At 42.6% G+C, this 20,064-nt stretch overlaps 1 protein-coding gene and 1 long non-coding RNA gene across 2 annotated transcripts; one reads left to right on the top strand and one right to left on the bottom strand.

Annotated features, from left to right (window-relative positions):
- The first annotated feature begins 332 nt into the window (after positions 1–332).
- TMEM247 (transmembrane protein 247) lies at positions 333–18,317 on the top strand. Its single transcript, XM_078384035.1, has 3 exons — positions 333–3,080; positions 16,927–17,322; positions 18,077–18,317. The coding sequence occupies exons 1-3, from the start codon at positions 2,262–2,264 to the stop codon at positions 18,257–18,259; spliced, it is 1,398 nt and encodes a 465-aa protein (XP_078240161.1). The 5' UTR covers positions 333–2,261; the 3' UTR covers positions 18,260–18,317.
- An 880-nt stretch (positions 18,318–19,197) lies between these two features.
- LOC140706808 (uncharacterized) lies at positions 19,198–19,802 on the bottom strand. Its single transcript, XR_012086690.2, has 2 exons — positions 19,680–19,802; positions 19,198–19,443 (listed from the first exon to the last, which is right to left on the bottom strand). It is a non-coding gene; the product is annotated as an uncharacterized LOC140706808 (long non-coding RNA).
- Positions 19,803–20,064: the final 262 nt, after the last annotated feature.

Genomic DNA, 20,064 nt, shown 5'->3' with positions numbered 1-20,064 from the left:
TTTTAACTGAATCTTCCTTGTGCCTTTCCAGTTTCGCCTCAGCATTTGAACAAAGAAGTTTGCTGCTTACAAAATCCTATGCTATTTCGTAACAAAAATCTTCATTTCAGCAAGTTAATATGTATTTCATGCAATATTACTGCAGTATGAGTTAGGTCTGAGCTTGGTTCTTCCAGGTCCAAACAGAGATTATCTTGTGAATTTTGCAGGTCCTGGTAGCAGCCATGAGAAAAAGAATAACTACAAATTCAGTCACTCAAAAAAATGTGGAATTTACCTTAACATACACATTTACAATAATAGAAGGAACAACCATTTACGCAGGAAAAAATGCAATGCTCCCAAATGGAGAAAATGCATAAAATCTCATTTATGTTAACAGATACTCATTTATGTTAAGAGATGTTAAGAGATGCTAATTTAGAAATAATAATTTTATTTTACATAGAAATGCATCTCCCATAGAGCAAAGAAAATTACTTTTAAGAAGTATTGAGCTACTGTATTGCTAAAATTCCAAAGTAAACAAGGGTAGCTTCTTTCACTTTCCAAGAGTAAAGAAAACTAATAATTTTTTGATTCTTTTTAAAAATCACTTGCATGCTACAGGCTGTTTGCCTATCATACAACATATGTGTTATAATTATTGGGAGAGTGTTGAACTTCAGGTTTAAAATCTCTAGATATGCAGCAGAAAGTACAGGAACTTACAGAGCCAAATTAGCTTCAGGTTTCCACACAGCAGACCATCCCTTACTGGTTTTCATCAACTAACACTTAGAGTCTCAATAACTGGAGACACTGGTAAGAGAAAGAATAAACTGTTCCATTTACTCACAGTTCTTGACAGATCAAAACTGGCGTATTTTAGTTACACAAATAGGCCTTAACTGACTCATAACTACATGACTAACATTATAACTGCCAGCTGACTATCACATAATAAACTGACTAAGAAAGAAGGGGGAAAGGACTTTTAAGAAGAGAGGCATGACACTCTTTAAAAATCAGAGTAACAATTGGTTACTGTTGAATTGATAGACAGTCACCCTGCCCAGAAATCCTTCTCCCAGCCAAACACCTTAAAGGCAGTATACAAGGCTGAAAAATAATTCCAAAAATATTTGCTTTAGTGTTTATGACAGAATGATGAAGGTAGAGTCAGCTAAGATCCCTCCTTGATTAACAGAGGGAATAAAGCCATCTTTTAGGGCAGCTTCTCCAATAAGTGTGACTTGCAGCCCAAACTGAGGAGTAGATAGTATAAACAGGGAACACATGCGGGAACTCTAACTACCATGCTTCCCCCAAAATAAGACAGGGTCTTAAATTGATTTTTGCTCCAAAAAACACATTAGGGGTTCTTTTCAGGGGGTGTTTTATTTTACAGTCATGGCTTCTTCTGGTTGCTGCACAATGGTGGAGGGCGGGGTTTCAATTAACTAGGGCTTGTTTTGGGAGTAGGGCTTACATTACGAGCATCCTGAAAAACCATACTAGGGCTTATTTTCAGGTGAGGTCTTATTTTCGGGGAAACAGGGTACCTGTCTCTATCACTATTGCCCCTGTTGGAACATAATGGATGTGCAAGAAGTTTGCACTCTTCTTCATCTTCAGCACTATGGATGCAGCACATTTTTGAGACTCCTGAATCAATGATGTAAAATTAAAGTGCTGTTGATCTTTGACTCTGTTAATGCTATGTGCCCTGAAGTATTCTTCCTCTCCCTTGCTCCCTCTCCATCTTGTCGGTAATTCTACTGAGAATATTCTGTGGTGAACTAGCTTGAACTACTTCTGGGACAATATTCACATTCTCTATTATACCCACATGTTTCCATAGTACAGTAATGGGATGCTAGTATTGCTTGATTTGGTGCCACAGAACCTCTTTGACCCAACACATTAAAGGCCTCTGAATGGGTTACAAAAAGAAATATTTTCCAAATGTGACTTTATGAGTCACCTCCTCTCAGAAATGCATGCCTTACCCCCCCCCTTCCCATGTGTTTTAGGATAACAACGCAGATGCACCAATAGCTCCTGCCATTCCTGCTGGTGCAGCTGATGCTCTGGCTAATGGAGACCAGTGGACACCGTTTGAGGCTAGGAGACAGTTAGACATCACAAACAGCCCTTTGCAAGTAGAAGTGGTTGCCAAAGAAGATAAGAAAGATGACAAGAGTGAGGAGGAGGAGGAGGAGGAAAAAGAGCAGGGAAAAACCAAGGAGGCCCATAGCACTGACAATGACATCGAGAAGATGCGCTTGGAATTTGAGCTGGCCATGTTGAAGCGTCAACATGAGGAGAATGACAAACAGCGGCAGCATGAGGCGAAGATGGAACACATCCGCCATCAATTGCCATCTAGATCTGGACCTCATGGAGAAGACCAGCAGCTGGGTGGCCCGTTAGACCCCATCACAGAAATTGAACTGGAGAAGATGCGCATGGAATTTGAACTGGCCAAACTGAGGTACATCTCGGAGGAGAATGAGCGGCAGAGGCAGCACGAGCGGAAGATCTATGAAGACAAGGAGAAACAGCGGCAGCATGAAGAGAAGATGGAGCACGTGAGGCAGAGGCAAGGAAATTTCCGATTGGTCAGCCAGAAAGCGTCCAATGGTGGTGTGGGAGATGCCGTGGCTGAGACAACCCCTGGGACTTTTGCAGACTTGGGGAAGATGAGGATAGAGCTCCAGTTGGCTATGGAAGTTTACCTGCCAGAGATGAATGAAAAAAAGCACCCCTTAGAGCAGGGCAGTCACCAGGAAGGCACAAAGGCCCAGCAGCAAGCAGACAATAAGCCTGAGGTGGAAAAGGCGCAGGCCCCACTTGAACAGAAGAACAGTGGGGTGACTGAACACCTGGGTCTGCAGGTGCCCCGCATCGTGGTAAGTGGAGCAGAGACCGAGTGGTCGAGCAGCCGACTGGACCTAGCCATTGAGACCGAGCTGGAGAAGAGGCGGATGGAGTTTGAGCTGACGAGGCTTAAATACGAACATGATGAGAACGAGCGTCAGCGTCAGCATGAAGAGAAGATGGAGCAGCTGCGCCATCAGGGGGCACCAACCAGGGAGGTAAGACAGGATGTGAAGCGAGTGGGTGTTAATAAGAGAAAAGGTCAAAGAAGGTGCCCCTTTTCCTTGTGGGACAAACTCCATGCTATATTGAATAAATACTGTGCAATTGGAATGTCCTTTCTGATGCCAAAGCATGCATTAAGAGAATCCAGTCTGGATAGAGAGGGGAGGGGACACTGAAATTATACAACTGCCTTATCACCCCATATCTATACTCTTCTTAATTAAATTAAAACCCACTGCTCCCTTGGAGGCACTGCTGAAATACCATCTCTTTTAATTTTTTGTTTGCTTCCCTAAGAAGATGCCAGCAAATGAGTTGAATTACCATCAGAGCATCCTGTTGCTTGGAAATGGTTCCCACAAGGTTCAACATCCTGAATTACACATATTGTTATAAGCAGCTCTTGGAAAAGTTAGTTTCTCAACTGCAACTCTTAGAACCTTCAGCCAACATGGGAGCTGTAGGGGGAAAAACACCCAGCTCTGCTTAGAAGTCCACCATCAAGCTCAAAACATGGACAGGAAATATGATACTAGTAGTGATATTTCCCTGTTGAATGTTGCACAAGAAATGTCATCACAGATTATCGCTGGAATTGGGTAACTGTGGGATTTGTTTAATGGATTATTTATATTTATAACCCACCTTTCCTCCAAAGAGTCAAAAGCGGTATATAATAGGACTGTTCCTTAGGGTGGCTGCATGAAATAGAAGGGAGGCCTCCTATATCTTCAGGGCTTGCAAAATGCACCTGTCCACTCGTCTGTGATGAGTGAAAAATGCTGCTGGATGAGTCACAGCTCCCTGCCTGCCTGCCTCCTTCCCCTCCAACTGTGTCTCTCTCTCTCTCTCTCTCTCTAATCCTGCAGTCCCCCTCCCCCCTCCCATTGCACAAGAAAAACTGCCCTCTTCTTGCGAGAAGAGTGTTTGAGCGGCACAGAGATATAGCTCTGCAGGAGAGCGGTACAGAGATATAGCTCTGTAGGGTAGTCCCATGCTGGAGAATATGGAGATTCCCCGCTCCCAATTTCAACCGAACAAGGACACATCCTGGGGTGGGAGGGAACCGTGGCTCCTTAAGAGGCTGGGTGCTTTTGCTTTCGGTTTTATTTTTGCTGGAGACATTAGAAAGAAAGGCTTTCAAAATACAGTCGTGCCCCGCTGGACGATTACCCCGCTCTGTGACGAATCCGCTTAACATTGAAGTTTTGCAATCACTTTTGCAATCGCTTCACGATGTTCAGATGGGTTGTTGTTTTTTTGTTTTGTTTTTTTGCTTAGCGATGATCAATTCCCTTCTTCGGGAACCGATTTTCCGCTTTATGACGATCAGCAAACAGCTGATCGTCGGGTTTCAAAATGGCCTCTGGCTGAAGAAAATGCCTCCCCACTGTGTTAGGGATGGATTCCTTGCATTACAGGCACCAAAAAATTGCCGCCGTATGGAGGATCTTCGCTGGACGAGCAGGTATTCAGCCCATTGGAATGCACTGACCGGTTTTCAATGCGTTTCAATGGGGTTTTTTATTCGTTTGACGACGATTTCGCTCTACAGCGATTTCACTGGAACGAATTAACGTCAAGCGAGGCACCACTGTAGAAGCTTCATGATCCCATGGGCATGCAGGTAACAAAGCAACCCAAGTCTGAGGGTATAAATCAGTTATTCCCAATAAATGGCAGAGCTATAGTCCAGTCATGCTGACTGGTGAGACATTCTAAAATTTTTCAAGCCCTGTATATCTTTAACTGTTGGGTAAAAACGGAAATGCCAGATAAAATTTCATTTATGCAATGATTAAGAGTGCCTGAGACATATCTTCCATTTTGTGGGGCCATCTGATTTCCCCCCTCACAACTTTATCCCCACAGCAAACCTGTGGAGGTCAGACTGAAAAAGTGTGACTGGCCCGAGGCCACTAAGCAGAGAGTAGAAGCTGGTTCTTCCAAGTCCCATTTTAGCACTCTGAATTCTACACCATACTGGCCGGTCTTGAATGTCAACATTAACTGAGTCATGTCTGAATCTTTTATCTTTGTAAACCTGTTTGAGCAACCTAACATGTCTAATATTATTTTCTCCACAGTTGGAATGAGGAATCCATTTCACGATCAATTGCTGTATTCCTCAGAGACACTGAAGCATCGCCAGTGAGGGCATAGAGAGAGCCTTCTCAGAACTGTAAACATTTTCTCTGCATTGCCAGTTATTATATTATATTTTATTGGCATGCTTTAATGTCCTTGCCTTGTATCTTCCTTCATGAGATGGGCAATATTATTCAATAGCATCTGGATCAAAAGATGCCACAATATAAGAACAGATTCCTTGTCGATCTATTCACTTACTAGCAAATGTACCTGGTTAGAAACCCATCAGTACCACCCCACCCCTATCATTTTTCTTTCAGGCTGATTTTTCTCTTCTTCCTTCAGCTTGCAACAGTTTTGCCTGGGTTTGAAACCTTGCTTTTTCCCTCTCTGTGCTGCATCCCCACCCAACCTCTGCTCTCTCTATTCCCTTTTCCCAAACTTTCCCCCTCACCACACCCAAGCACTGGGAATATATCCATTCTATATTCTGTGAATATTCTACGATACTTTATCTGATGGCAGCTCCAGAAACCCCAGGCAGCACAGCTAGTGGTGAAGGCTTCTTTCTGGGAGCTGCAGTCAAAGAACACCTGGGTTACCCTTAAGGGAATCCCCCTTCTGCACATCAGGCATGAGCTTCCACTTATCCTCAGAATGGATTTTGTCTAAATCCCACAACACCTCACATGGAAACCATAAGAGAAAAATAAAAGTGGATCATAGAAACACATGGACTGCTATGAAGAAGGCAAAAGAAAAATCCATGGAAGAAATTTCTCCCTGGCCCCTATAACCAAGTAAGCAACTCATGACATATGAGACAAGGGAGGTTGTCTTATATGTCATGGAGTTGCAGGCAGGGGTCTCAACTCAAATAAAAAACATTGGATTGCAGAGGAGAGTTGTGAAGGCTCCTCACCCAGCACAGCCAGGCAGCACTGGTAATAGGCTTGTGTGGCTCCAGCAGCCAGTGCAGTTGCATTACCAGCCATAAACACCCACGCTAGCCAAAGAAGAGAGCCACTAATCTCTCTTTTTAACTTCCACAGTCACCTTGGGGAACTTGGCTAATAGACTGGGAAAATATTTCTTAGCCTTGAGAAAAGAAGACGGAGATATGATAGTACTTTTCAAAGACTTGAAAGATTGTCATACAGAAGATGGTCAGGATCTGTTCTACAGATCATCTGAGACTGCAGGACACATAGTAATCATGGGCTCAAATTACAGGAAACTTGACTTTGGTTCACTGTCAGGAAAAAAATTTCTTGTTAGAGCAATGGAACCAAGTACTTGAGGAGCTGGTAAGTGCTGCAACACTGGAAGCATTCAAGAGCATGTTAGACAACCATTTTTATCAGATATACTTTGACTTGATTTCTGAATTAAGCAGAGTTGGATTTGATGGCCTTATAGACCCCTTACAACTCCATTATGCTGTGATTCCATGATTCTATACAGGTTGGTGTTTCTTAAACTCTTTGCATGTAGTCCATCTGGGGCCTGAGGTGCGTTACACTTTTCCCCACAATCTCCCCTTTTTAAATTACATTTTAGATTAATAGTTTCTTTGCCTTTTAGAGCTGCAGATAAAGATATTAAGCAAATCTAGCTTTCCCCAAAATGGGGTTTCCACAAAGTTTGTAATCCTCCTGGAGGCATCTAAAATTACTGAACTACTACAGGAAAACTGCTTTATATGTTCCATAAGTATTTTTTCCACTTATAAGGGCCTGTATGGCCAATATAGGGTCCAAGGATGGAAAAATGTATCTCGAACCAATAAAACACAAAAAGGTCTAATCACGCTAACACACTGCTTGGCAGATTTTAGCCTATATAAACCTTTTATACCCACAAATCTTGGCAGCTGCAACCTTAAGAAAATTTCTAATCCTAATTGTGCATAATCCATGAATTTTGAAGGCTGTCCCAAATCAATCTTGAAGGTAATTAACAAATCTGGAGGAGTAAGCAGTCTGAAAGAAATGCTGATAGGCCTAGTCCATTTCATCCTTTGTAGATCCCAACCAATCAAACACCTCAAACTGGGCCCACATACTGCTGCTGGATGTTCTCCTGATGACTAACCACCATCTGAAGGCTGCTTAATTTTGTATCAGCGAAAATCTTGACAAAGTATGTCAAGACATACTCAGACAGAGTATGTTATTGTAGTCTCACCTAAAGTATTATGGAGTCATGAATGGCGGTCCACCTCCAGAAAAAAAAATCTACAGCCATCTCACCAAGCATATATGATTATATTTGTGTTTGCTGTGAAAGGCAAATTCCTTTACTATTTCGATTTTTATATAGATTTCTTTCAGAGATTGTCATGTCGCAGTCATCTTGCCTTATAACTGGCGCCAATTCACAAAAATGATACAAAAATTCAAATAAGTGTGTTCCTTTGTATCTGAAAAGTCAGGTCTGAGTGGGGCAGATCTTCATGCTTTTTCTGGACAGGTCGCAAACCAGCCTGATGCTGATTTTATACAGAGATTTTCTGAGGAACTGTACAAGTGGCTTCATTTAAAATATTACCATGGCAATGCTGAATTGTATCAGCATCTATAGCATAACTCTGTGAACTCTGTAATGTGAGACAAGAGTGGAAACCTTACTTGGAAAAAGCATGTAGCTTACTAATTACTAACTGCGAACACTTCTTTTAATTTAGGACAAAGGCTGAAGAAGTTACTGTTCTAGGCTACAATTCACATAATGCACTTTTTGAGCATGGCCATAGGAGGAGATCTCTTGAATTTAAAGTCCAAAAAAGTAATTCCTCTAAGTTTAGGGTTCAGGAATGAAGAACTGTTTCCCTCCTTCTCAAGGGCCTCGTTTCCTCAGGGCTAAACTAGCAAGGGCTGCACACCAGCAGCCATCAAGGAGAGAATCCAAGTGAATAGGCTTAGGGTGCAATCATACAAGGGAAATGTTGTCTACTTATGCGCCAGTTAGATTGTACCTTAAATTTGAGGTCACACAACACATGGCTATTCTGAATCAGTTTCCCGACCAGTGGGATCATTTCACACTTGCCTGGAGGCTTCATTTTCGTTCTAGTGGTGTTTTTAATTATTCCTTAATGGTATGGCATGTGTGTAAGATCCTATCAATATTTTTCGAAGTGAAGTCACTGTTGAAGGCAGCTGCACTTATTGCTGCACTGCTGCCTGTGCAATGTTTTGGTTTTTTTTTGTAATTATGTGGCTGGAGTGTCAATATGTTGGTAAACATATGTCAATGGTTTTAAAACACCTACTCTCTGGGAAGCAGGACAGCCCTGGGCAGGGGTGCCTGTTCATTGAGTGTAATGCATTGTTTCCAGATGTGCCAGTGCAACAGAGGAAAATATTTTTGTTGCTGTAGTTTAGTCGTTAAGTCATGTCCGACTCTTCGTGACCCAATGGACCAGAGCACGCCAGGCCCTCCTGTCTTCCACTGCCTCCTGGATTTGGGTCAAATTCATGTTGGTCGCTTCGATGACACTATCCATCCATCTCGTCCTTTGTCGTCCCCTTCTCCTCTTGCACTCACACTTTCCCAACATCAGGGTCTTTTCTAGGGAGTCTTCTCATGAGATGGCCAAAGTATTTACTAGAGCCTCAGCTTCAGGATCTGTCCTTCCAGTGAGCATTCAGGGTTGATTTCCTTCAAAATGCATAGGTTTGTTCTTTTTGCAGTTCAGGGGACTCTCAAGAGTCTCATCCAGCACCACAATTCAAAAGCATCAATTCTTCGGCGGTCAGCCTTCTTTACGGTCCAGCTTTCACTTCCATACATTGCTACTGGAAAAACCATACCTTTGACTATGCAGATCTTTGTCGGCAAGGTGATGTCTCTGCTTTTGAAGATGCTGTCTAGGATTGTCATTGCTTTCCTCCAAAGAAGCAGGCGTCTTTGAATTTCATGGCTGCTGTCACCATCTGCAGTGATCATGGAGCTCAAGAAAGTAAAATCTGTCAGTACCTCCATATCTTCCCCTTCTATTTGCCAGGAGGTGATGGGACCAGTGACCATGATCTTAGTTTTTTGATGTTGAGTTTCAGACCATTTTTTGCGCTTTCCTCTTTCACCATCATTAAGAGGTTGGTTAATTCCTCCTCGCTTTCTGCCATCAGAGTGGTATCATCTGCATATCTGAGGTTACTGATATTTCTTCTGGCAATCTTAATTCCAGTTTGGGATTCCTCCAGTCCAGCCTTTTGCATGATGTATTCTGCATATAAGTTAAATAAGCAGGGAGACAATAGATAGCCTTGTCATACTTCTTTCCCAATTTTGAACCAATCCTCCAGTCCAGTCTTTCACGTGATGTATTCTGCATATAAGTTGAATAAGCAAGGGGACAATATACAGCCTTGTCGTACTCCTTTCCCAATTTTGAACCAATCAGTTGTTCCATATCCAGTTCTAACTGTTGCTTCCTGTCCCACATATAGATTTCTCAGGAGGTCGATAAGGTGGTCAGGCACTCCAATTTCTTTAAAGACTTGCCATAGTTTGCTGTGGTCCACACAGTCAAAGGCTTTTGCGTAGTCAAGGAAGCAGAAGTAGATGTTTTTCTGGCACTCTCTGGCTTTCTCCATAATCCAGCGCAAGTTAGCAATTTGGTCTCTAGTTCCTCTGCCCCTTTGAAATTCAGCTTTTACTTCAGAGAGTTCTCAGTCCACATACTGAAACCTGCCTTGTAGGATTTTGAGGATAACCTTGCTAGCGTGTAAAATGAGTGCAATTATACGGTAGTTGGAGCATTCTTTGGCACTGCCCTTCTTTGGGATTGGAATGTAGACTGTTCTGTAGCTTTCCCTATCTCCCATTTTGCTTCCCTTCTCCTCTCTGCTGTTTGTAAGGCCTCATTGGACAGCCACTTTGCTTTCTTGCATTTCCTTTTCTTTGGTATGGTATTTGTTGCTGCCTCCTGTACAATGTTACCAGCCTCCATCCATAGTTCTTCAGGCACTCCGTCCACCAAATCTAGTTCCTTAAATTTGTTCTTCACTTCCACTGTGTATTCATAAGGGAATTGGTTTAGATTATACCTAACTAGCCCAGTGGTTTTTCCTACTTTCTTCAGTTTAATCTTAATTTTGCTATAAGAAGCTGATGATCAGAGCCACAATCAGCACCAGGTCTTGTTTTGCTGACTGTATAGAGCTTCTCCATCTTTGGCTGCAGAGAACATAATCAATCTGATTACGGTATTGCCCATTTGGTGATGTCCATGTGTAGAGTCGCCTCTTGTGTTGTTGGAACAGAATGTTTGTGATGACCAGCTTGTTCTCTTGACAAAACTATTAGTCTTTGCCCTGCTTCATTTTGAACTTCAAGGCCAAACTTCCCTGTTGTTCCTTTTATCTCTTGGCTCCCTACTTTAGCATTCCAGTCCCCTAGAATGACAAGAACATCTTTCTTTGGTGTCAGTTCTAGAAGGTGTTGTAAGCCTTCATGGAATTGGTCAATTTCAGCCTCTTCAGCATCAGTGGTTGGTGCATAAACTTAGATTACTGTGATGTTGAAAGTCTGCTTTGGATTTGTATTGAAATCTTTCTATCATTTTTGAGATTGTATCCCAGTATAGCTTTTCCCACTCTTTTGTTGAATATGAGGGCTACACCATTTCTTCTACAGGATTCTTGCCCACAATAGTAGATATGATAATCATCTGAATTGAATTTGCCCATTCCCGTCCATTTTAGTTCACTAATGTCCAGGATGTCAATGTTGGTTCTTGCCATCTCCTGTTTGACCACATCCAGCTTACCCAGGTTCATAGATCTTACATTCCAGGTTCCTATGCAGTATTTTTCTTTGCAGCATCGGACTTCCCTTTCACTTCCAGGCACATCCACAGCTAAGCGTCCCTTTGGCTTTGGCCCAACCACTTCATTAGCTCTGGAGATAGTACTCATACTCCACTCTTCCTCAGCAGCATGTTGGACACCTTCCAACCTGAGGGGCTCATCTTCCAGTGTCATATCTTTTAGCCTTTTGTTTCTGTCCATGGAGTTTTCTTGGCGAAGATACTGGAGTGGCTTGCCAGTTCCTGCTCCAGGTGGATCACGTTTAGTCAGAACTCTCCACTATGACCTGTCCGTCTTGGGTGTCCCTGCAAGGCATAGCCTATAGCTTCTCTGAATTACTCAAGCCCCCTCACCACGACAAGGCAGCAAATCTGTGAAGGAGAGAGGAAAATATACCTATCATGAAACAGTACTTAACATAACAACATACTGTTAATAAAAAAGAAAGTTAGTTAAGGAGCTGCAGTGCCCCATAAACCAAGAGAGAAAGTAAACTGGTGACACAGTGTAGTTGATCATAATGATTCAAACTGAAGAAAATGAATCTGTAACAGTAAAACACATTGGAATGCTCATCCAGGTATACATACACGACTGCAATGTACTAAAAGAAAGGAATGGAACGTTTAGTTGAAAATGAGGGACATTTGCCTTGTGTAACCATGGCCTTACTTGTTTCTCTCTCTCTCTCTCTCTCAGTTCTTCCTCTCTGCAAATCCTTGCGGCAAGTTTGGGACAGGGTTTTAAAGGCTTTTTACCCTTTCCATTCTTAAAACAATGATCCACGTGTTTATACACCTGAAGTGGAACACACATCCCACAGCTTCTCCCTTACCTTATGAGAACCCTGCTGGATCAGGCCAAGGGCCCAGCTAGTCCAGTTTCCTGTATCTCACAATGGCACCACTAGATGCCTCTGGGACCACACGAGACAACTAGATACCTGTCTCCTGATACCCCTCCCCTGCATCTGGCATTTTGAGGTCCCTTTTAAGCCTGGAGAGTATACATCCCCATCATGGCTTGTAACCTGACTTTTCCTCCAGAAGTCTCCCCAATCCCCTTTTAAAGGTACAGTATCTAGGCCAGATGCCTTCACCACATCTTGTGGCAAAGGGTTCCACAGACTATCAACACGCTGGGTAAAGAAATGTTTTATTTTGTCTGTTCTCATTCCCCCAGCACTCAGTTTGAGTGGATGTTCCCTGGTTCTGGTATTGTCTGAGAGGGGAAAAAGTTTCCCTCTAACCATTTATCCATCCCCTGCATAATTTTATATGTCTCAATCATGTCCCCCCTCAGTCCCAAACGCTGTAGCCTTTCCTCAAAAGGGAGATGCCCCAGCCCAGTCATCATTTTAGTCACTCTCTTCTGCACCTTTTCCAGTTCCACTATGTCTTTTTTGAGGTGCGGCAACCAGAACTGTATGCAATACTCCAGGTGCGGCCTTACCATTGTTTTGTACAATGGCATTATAATATTGGCTGTTTTATTTTCAATCCCCTTTTTAATGATACCTAGCATGGAATTGCCCTTTGACACTTTCATCGACCTGTCCACCAGCACACTAAGATATCTTTCCTGATCCACCATGGGCAGCTCAGAACCCTTTCAGCATTCACAATTCAATAACATTTTCTTTCTTCAATGAGAAAAGTCAAGCCTAATTGGGACAGATAAATAGCTGCAAAAGCTCTAGAAAGAGGAAGAGAAAACATTGCTCACTTATAATGTGGACATAAAGCAATGCATTGTTAACTAGCAGAAAGCAGCAGAAGAGAACACCAGAGAAATATGAAGTAAGTAGTGACATTCAGTCTGCCAGAGGCTGCATTTTCTGACAATGGGGACTTTTGTCTTCATGGCAGTCTGTCTGTATTGAAGGGGAAAGATCCTATTCAAGGATACAGACACTGACGGTTAAATGTACAGCTGGTTAATTTTGTGTCTGCATATCACAAAAAGAGACCTTGAGAACAAAGAGTCATGTGGCACCTTAAAGGCAGAAACGTTTATTATAATACACATTTTGTGTGTGTTGCAGAGTATTCATCAGTTGCATGGAGTGTTCTGCTGAGTTACAGGTATGCACACTACCTCCCACATGATTGAGGAAGTTGTAAAGAGGTCAGAGGCAAAGGAAGCTCAGCATGTTATTAACAGTTATTTCACCAGGCTGTAGAATAGCAAGAGAAGGAAAAAAGGGTCATCAACTACCTTACTGAGAAATCAGCTTGACCCTGCTTTGTCTCTCTTGAATTCTTCACAGCAACCCTGTCACGTAGCTGTCCAAATTTTGGTTAAAAACCTCCAGTGAGAGAGCATTCACAAGCTCCTGTTGAACCAGTCTGTTTCACTGTTGAACAACTCCGATGGTCATAAAGTTTTTCCTTGTAATTTGGACCCATTACTTCAAGTGGCCAGAGGATTGGAAAAGACCCTGATGTTGGAAAAGTGTGAAGGCAAGAGGAGAAGGGGACAACAGAGGACAAGATGGTTGGACAGTATCATCGAAGCTACCAGCATGAATTTGATCAAACTCCGGGAGGCAGTGGAAGATAGGAGGGCCTGGCGTGCTCTGGTCCATGGGGTCATGAAGAGTCGGACACGACTTAATGACTAAACAACAAAGATTGTTGTACATGAAAAAAATAAAATCTCCCCTGAAAATAAGCTCTAATGCATTTTTGGAACAAAAATTAATATAAGACCCTGTCTTATTTTCGAGGAAACTCAGTAGTGTTTAAGTTAGTTAATAGGCCTACAATCAAAAGTTTTGATTGGGGGCAAGCAGGTGTTTACCCTTCTACAGAATCCAAAATTTATGTATGATGTTAATGTACATACACAGACATTTCGCTGGATAGGTCAGTGAGCTGGGTACCTGGTTGAGGAGCCAGAAGTTAGAGGAGTTTAATTTCTCACTGTGCTTCCTGGGAGAAGAGCCTGCCTGTATAGACTTGGGCAAGCTGCACGGCCTCAGGGCACCCCCAGAAGAAAGGAGCAGTAAACCACCTAGAAAATCCTAAAAATGGTCACCATAAATTGGAATCAACCTGACAGCATGTAACCATTATTATTACACACTAGTGGTAATAATAGTAGTGGTGCACATTACGCATGTGAGTTTTGCTAACATACAACTAGGCTAACCCCCCCCCCTTCCTATTACAGTGGACCCTTGACTTACAGATGGCTTGACTTACAGACTTTTTGAGTTACAGACTTCTCTGGCCGCAAAATTTAGGTTTGACTTGCAGACTGAGATTTGACTTACAGACCAGAAAAACACCAAAATGGAACAAAAACGGCCTGTTATGGGATTAATCGGTTTTCAATGCACTGTAGGTCAATGGAGACTTGACTTACAGACTTTTTGACTTGAGAACCGCCTTCCAATACGGATTAAGTTCTCAAGTCAAGACCCCACTGTAATAACAAAGATGTTATGAAGGAGGCAGATGGGACCAATGGACTTGTCCCTGTTCTACCCTTAATGCAATTCTTATCACTACTGTTGTAGAACAATTGAAAAGTGCAAGGATGAGAAGAAAAGTTGAGCAATGTGCACCAAATTCAGAAATATTTATCTCTGTAGCTGCAGCTCTCTCTGGCCAGCATGGCTAACGGAAGTGTTTGCTGGATAATTCTTGGAGTTGAGTTAAATTTTTTTTCCAGGTTTGCTTGTTAGTATCTGTCCTTGCTAACAAATGATACCATGATGTCTTATTTTTTGAAAAATGCCATGGTAAGTGGCCAGACCAGATAGGTGGGGTATGTATAAATAAATAAATAAATAAATAAATAAATAAATAAATAAATAAATAAATACATACATACATACATACATACATACATACATACATACATACATACATGTGATACAGCAGTCTCCCCATATCTATGGGTGGTACATTCCAAGATCACAGATGCCTAAAACCATGGATAGCAGCGAACTATATACAGTATACAACATATGGGGGGGTGGGGTTTGAGGTAAAGGCCACAAGAGGTAAGACAAAAGCCAGAAAGTCTACCCTCTTGTATGATTTTATTCAGGCTGTGGATAACTGAAACTATGGATACCGAATTCATGGATACAAGAGGATTCCTGTATTTGACAGGAACTGATTGTGGTCAAAGAGTTGGTAGTCAGTTGACAATATTTGATGGGCAGATCTTGGGGAAATTATTTTCAGATTACAGCTCCCAGCCTGTCCTACTTAGCCCGGGCACTGGACAATGTTGTTTGAGAAATTGGTCAGCATACTAACCCTAGTGGAATTAAACCTAAGATCTGTGTGTAGAATTCTGATAGCCCAACACTGAGCTAGGTGCAAAAGGCAGACTATGATGTCACAGTATAGAATCAATGACATCGGCTCAACAGTTGACTCTGTAACTGTCACACTTTTTGTGCAACAGACATTATCTGAGACAACAGATACAGAGACACATCACAGGGAATTAGGAGGCCGGGCAAGCCACATACTGTCCAGTCTTGTTCTTATTGTCACTCCCAGTGAGTTAAGCCTATATTCCGTATGGTAAGAATATCTGCCTACGTGAACTATCATTCTGCCTAGCTCTTACATCAGAAAGGTCAGAGAAAATTACAGGGGAAACTCTCCCATACCCCTCCCATGTAAACAGCCAAGTCAATGACTCCTATCCAAGCTGGGATTGCAGTGCAGAGCAAAGGGGAAGACAGTTGCCATGGCAGGTTTTTGATCCAGACCAAGCATCCTATGCCTATTATTCACTTTGTCCTTTGTCCTTTTGAAATTTGTAAATCGCACTGCATCTCTTTTGGCCCAAAATATAGTCTCCCTGCATGGCCACTGACTAAGGTTATTTAACTAGCTCAAAAATTATTTGGGGAGAGGGCTAAGCAATCAAAGTTGGTGACCACGCCAAATTATTTAGGCTGGTTAAAAGGAAAAGGCCAGGGATTCATTACCATATGTAATGCCACAGCATTTTGTTTATGCTCTTGTTATCTATAGCCTGGGGTTCCTTTATCCATTAACCATTGTCGTTTTTCACAGAAAAAAGCTTCAAGGGAATATAACTGAATATCAAACAGGAGTCATTACTTGACGTAAAATACTGTACTGACTCACAAAATTTGCAACTTGTGTCTACTAACCAATCACAGCCTCTTTATTTTGGGGCCATAAAATATCTATCATGTAGTCTCACTCTTATTTCTGAGGGAGTGGACTTGATCCATGAAAGCTTGCATTATCATATAGAAGTTTGTCTTTAGGGTGCCACAACATTTTTGTCTTATTTTATGTTTGTTTTTACTTTTGTCTTGTTTCTTTTCTGATGTGGTTGCACAGACTAACATAGCTGCCATTTTGAAAAGGAAAAGGGATTACAAAGAGCTCCCAAAGGATATCTTCGAACTCTGCACAATGGAGGAACAGGTACTGAAAGTGCAAAGCAATGTACACTGGGGCAAAGAGCCCTAGATTCACACATATGCTTATATCATCTTATATGCCTATAAGATCTAGCTAGTAGCCACCTTGGACTTATGGTGGATAACTCACTGTTATGTTGCGGACTCAGTGTGCAGCTGCTGTGAAAAGGACAAGTACTATATTGGTCAAAATTGCAAAAAGAATTTTAAAAATATAGCAGATAGCATTGTAATAGGTGTAAACCTTGGAAAATACCCAAGGACTATGATTTTAATGAGATTTCTTTTTTTAGTGTAGTGCAGAAAAAATGTATGTGCATATTTACAGCTAATTAAGTGAGATCTGGATAGCCCAATGGTTTAGGAGCCAGAGCTTGGGAATTTGATTCCCCCACCGTGCCTTCTTGACAGGGGCTGGACTAGATGATCCATAGGGTCCCTGTCCAGCTCTGCAGTTGTAAGATGATGATGATGATGAAATTCCACCACCTTCTCTTGTGTTAGGAAGACAACCCTGAATATGCCTCATCTGGTGCAGACAATGCGACTGACCAAACATCAGCTCCTGATGATCTGACTGAGCCACCATGTACCCCTAACGAAGTGACAGACCCACTGGACATCAGAGATGAGGAGACACATGTAAGGACAAAACCACGGGTGGTGTTGGACAATCAGCATCCTTCCCTGGCCAACAGAGAGGGTGAGATGGCTGCCTGGGGTCAAATAGAAATTCCAAATAAAAAGGAAGGCTGTGACATCTTGGCACCCCAGCTAAGGAAGATGCACCTAAACATGGAGATCATGTTGACCAAATATCGCTACAAAGCTAAGGAAAAGGAGAAGCAGAGGCATGAAGAGAAGGTGGGAGAGATATGCCAGCAGGCCCCCTTGACACAGGTAAAGATTGGTAGGTGGAGGTGGGAAAATTGTGAAAAATAGAAACAATTGGCAACATTTTGTTCTAAGCCTTCTATTGGTTTTACAATCATTCCCATTCATTATGGAATCTGAGTGAAGTAGGGAAAAATCTCTGATACCCATCCACAAACCTCAACAAATTAGAATATCTAGAATCCTTTTGTGGCTGTCATAATTATTAACTGATATATAAAAATTTTTACCATTGTGCCACAAGGCTCCTCAAATCCTTATTCTGCACCAAAAGGGGGAAAATCTGTTGTTGTAATAAATCACACTAGGTAGTTTAAGAACAATAAGATAATACCTCTTCATTGGGGAAAAGCAGCCTATAAATGAAACAAAGAACAATGCTCAGAGAAGTAGAAGGAAATAGAAAAAGAGGAATATCTAACATGTGGCACTGATCCAGTGAATGAATCCTCAGTCTTTAGTTTGCAAGAGCTGAACAAGAGGAATTAATGATAGGACATTTTGGAGATAATTTATAGGGTAATTAAATTCTATGCAAGATGTTGATCTGTAACAACAAATTACACAATTTAATAAAGATGAATGGCATTAACAGCATTGTACAGGTATTTTTTTTAATCAAAAATGTCATATGAGAATAAATTATTGTTTCCAAAAGAGCATGGGTATACATCTTTGTTCTGTGCGCCACTTGTGATTTGTAATAATGTGCAGAATATGACTGGAACATCACTCCATGTTTTCCTTTCTCTCCCCACAGTCTCCTGGAGGAGGTCATCATCTCTTCTTACCTCGGGACACGTATACCTTGTTCCTGTACTGCTTCATCTTCACTCATGTCATCTATATAGTCAGGGAGCTGATCTTCTTTCTCATCAAGGAGCATGAGTTGTATGCCTTTGCTTTTATCCTTCTATGTGTGATTAAAATGTTTTGGAAGTAGTCTTTTCCCCCCATTGTGTGATTCCCCCTAAAAGGGAACACAGCATCTGACTACTTCATAATCATCTTCCTTTTCCCATCCTGAGTGTAGTACCTGCCCAGTAGAGACTTACGTAAACCAAACTCCCCAGCCCCAACAGAACTTGGGTGTATACACGAGTCTTAATAAATTATACATTCTCAACCAGTGTTAGAACTTTTCTTGACTACTGAATACTGGTACCTTTAGAGGTCTCATACCTACATGCACCATTTTCCGGAATATTCACAAACTTCCTCATGGAGTTCTCAAACAATACAGCTGGACACTATAGCTTGGATTCATTTTAATCAAACCAACAAAGTAATGGGCCAAGGGACCTGCTCTGCACACAACTGACTCTGAATCCAGTACCTTGCAAATGTAACAAAAGCACAACCAGGGGTGAGGGGAGAGACATAACTTCACAGTTCTGATACTCTGGGCTGCAGAGAGAAGATGGATTTCCCTCTTCCACATGCTTACATTTTTATCTTTCCTTCCATTTATCCAAAGGGGATGGGGTAGTGTTGGTAATACTGTACAGTACTTACATCAACCTGCAGCTGGCACAGGTAAAGAAGCCAAGAGAGTGGTGACTCCTGGTGGAATAGAGCCGCCTTGAATTAGGATACTCTTTTCTTGTATCTTTATGAGAATACAAGTATGAATCTGGTTTGTAATCCAGTGTAACTGGAGGTCATTAGGTTGGAGAGGGAGGGAGAGAAGAGAAAGAGAGATTGGGCTGGTGTATCTTATTTATTTATTGGACTTATATACCGCCCCATAGCGCTACAAGCACTCTCCGGGCGGTTTACAATTTTTAATTATACAGGCTACACATTGCCCCCCCCCAGCAAGCTGGGTACTCATTTTACCGACCTCGGAAGGATGGAAGGATCTAATTTTCTTCTTTAACACTCGGAAATAATGCGTCCCTTTCCCTTCCCGAAGGCCCAATGCCTTTCGCAATTTGTGCAATCCACGGCAACACAACAGGCATCCAGCGGACAGTAACGGGGTATACTTGTTGAATCTCTGCATGTCACAACACCGCAGCGGTCAGCTCGTTGCAATGATTGCGCGTCTCACTAATGTGCCACCAATTGTACTACTGTATTACCAATTTATTGTTATTATGGTTGTCTTTGGTTTGAGTCCGGTTTCTGTAACGGCAAGGAAGGGGGGGGGAGAGATTCCTGTTTGTTATACCGTAGAAGCAGGTCTGGGCCTCGCGACCCCCCACCCAAGAGAACGCGGGGTGTCCGAATGAGGGCGCCCTTTGCTGCCGCGCCTCAGGCGGCAAGACGTCTTGGGAGAGACCCCTCCCAGCGCCTCAGCAAATGTGCTACAGAGAAAGCGCAAAAAAAAGGAAGACGGCAACCACAACCTCCCCACCCACCCCCCTTGTTGTGTAGGGGAGGATTCCCGACACCACAAAGGCCTCCGGGAGCCCCTGGGAGCGAAGACGTGACACGTGCCGCGCTTGTGCCGGGGCTTCGGCCTCAGTACGTGCCGCGCCGGCCTTCCGCTTCCTCAGGCGTCGCTCGTACGTGAGCCGAGGCAGCTGTTCAGGCCGTGCGGCTGCCCATGAATTATTGACTGGGTTAATGAGGCCTGACCACGAGGTGCTAATTCAGACACACACGCCAATCACACAAGATGCCAAGCCGTGTTTCTGGGCGGGAGGCGCCCCGGCGCTGACTCAGCCGCGTTGCATTTTTTTCCACAGACTTTCCTAGTCTTTCCTCGGCACGACAAGAAAACGCCTCCACACTCAGACGTTT

The sequence above is a fragment of the Pogona vitticeps genome, chromosome 1 (genome assembly GCF_051106095.1).
Source record: "Pogona vitticeps strain Pit_001003342236 chromosome 1, PviZW2.1, whole genome shotgun sequence".
NCBI lineage: Eukaryota > Metazoa > Chordata > Lepidosauria > Squamata > Agamidae > Pogona > Pogona vitticeps.
This window is presented reverse-complemented; position numbering and strand designations above follow the sequence as displayed.

What these genes read in the sequence shown, in the direction of transcription:
- TMEM247 (XM_078384035.1), top strand. Translation starts at nt 2,262, where the DNA reads ATGCGCTTGGAATTTGAGCTGGCCATGTTGAAGCGTCAACATGAGGAG. An exon ending in AGGGGGCACCAACCAGGGAG is followed by an intron (nt 3,081 to 16,926) that starts GTAAGACAGGAT and finishes CTCTTGTGTTAG; the next exon opens with GAAGACAACCCTGAATATGC. An exon ending in AGCAGGCCCCCTTGACACAG is followed by an intron (nt 17,323 to 18,076) that starts GTAAAGATTGGT and finishes CTCTCCCCACAG; the next exon opens with TCTCCTGGAGGAGGTCATCA.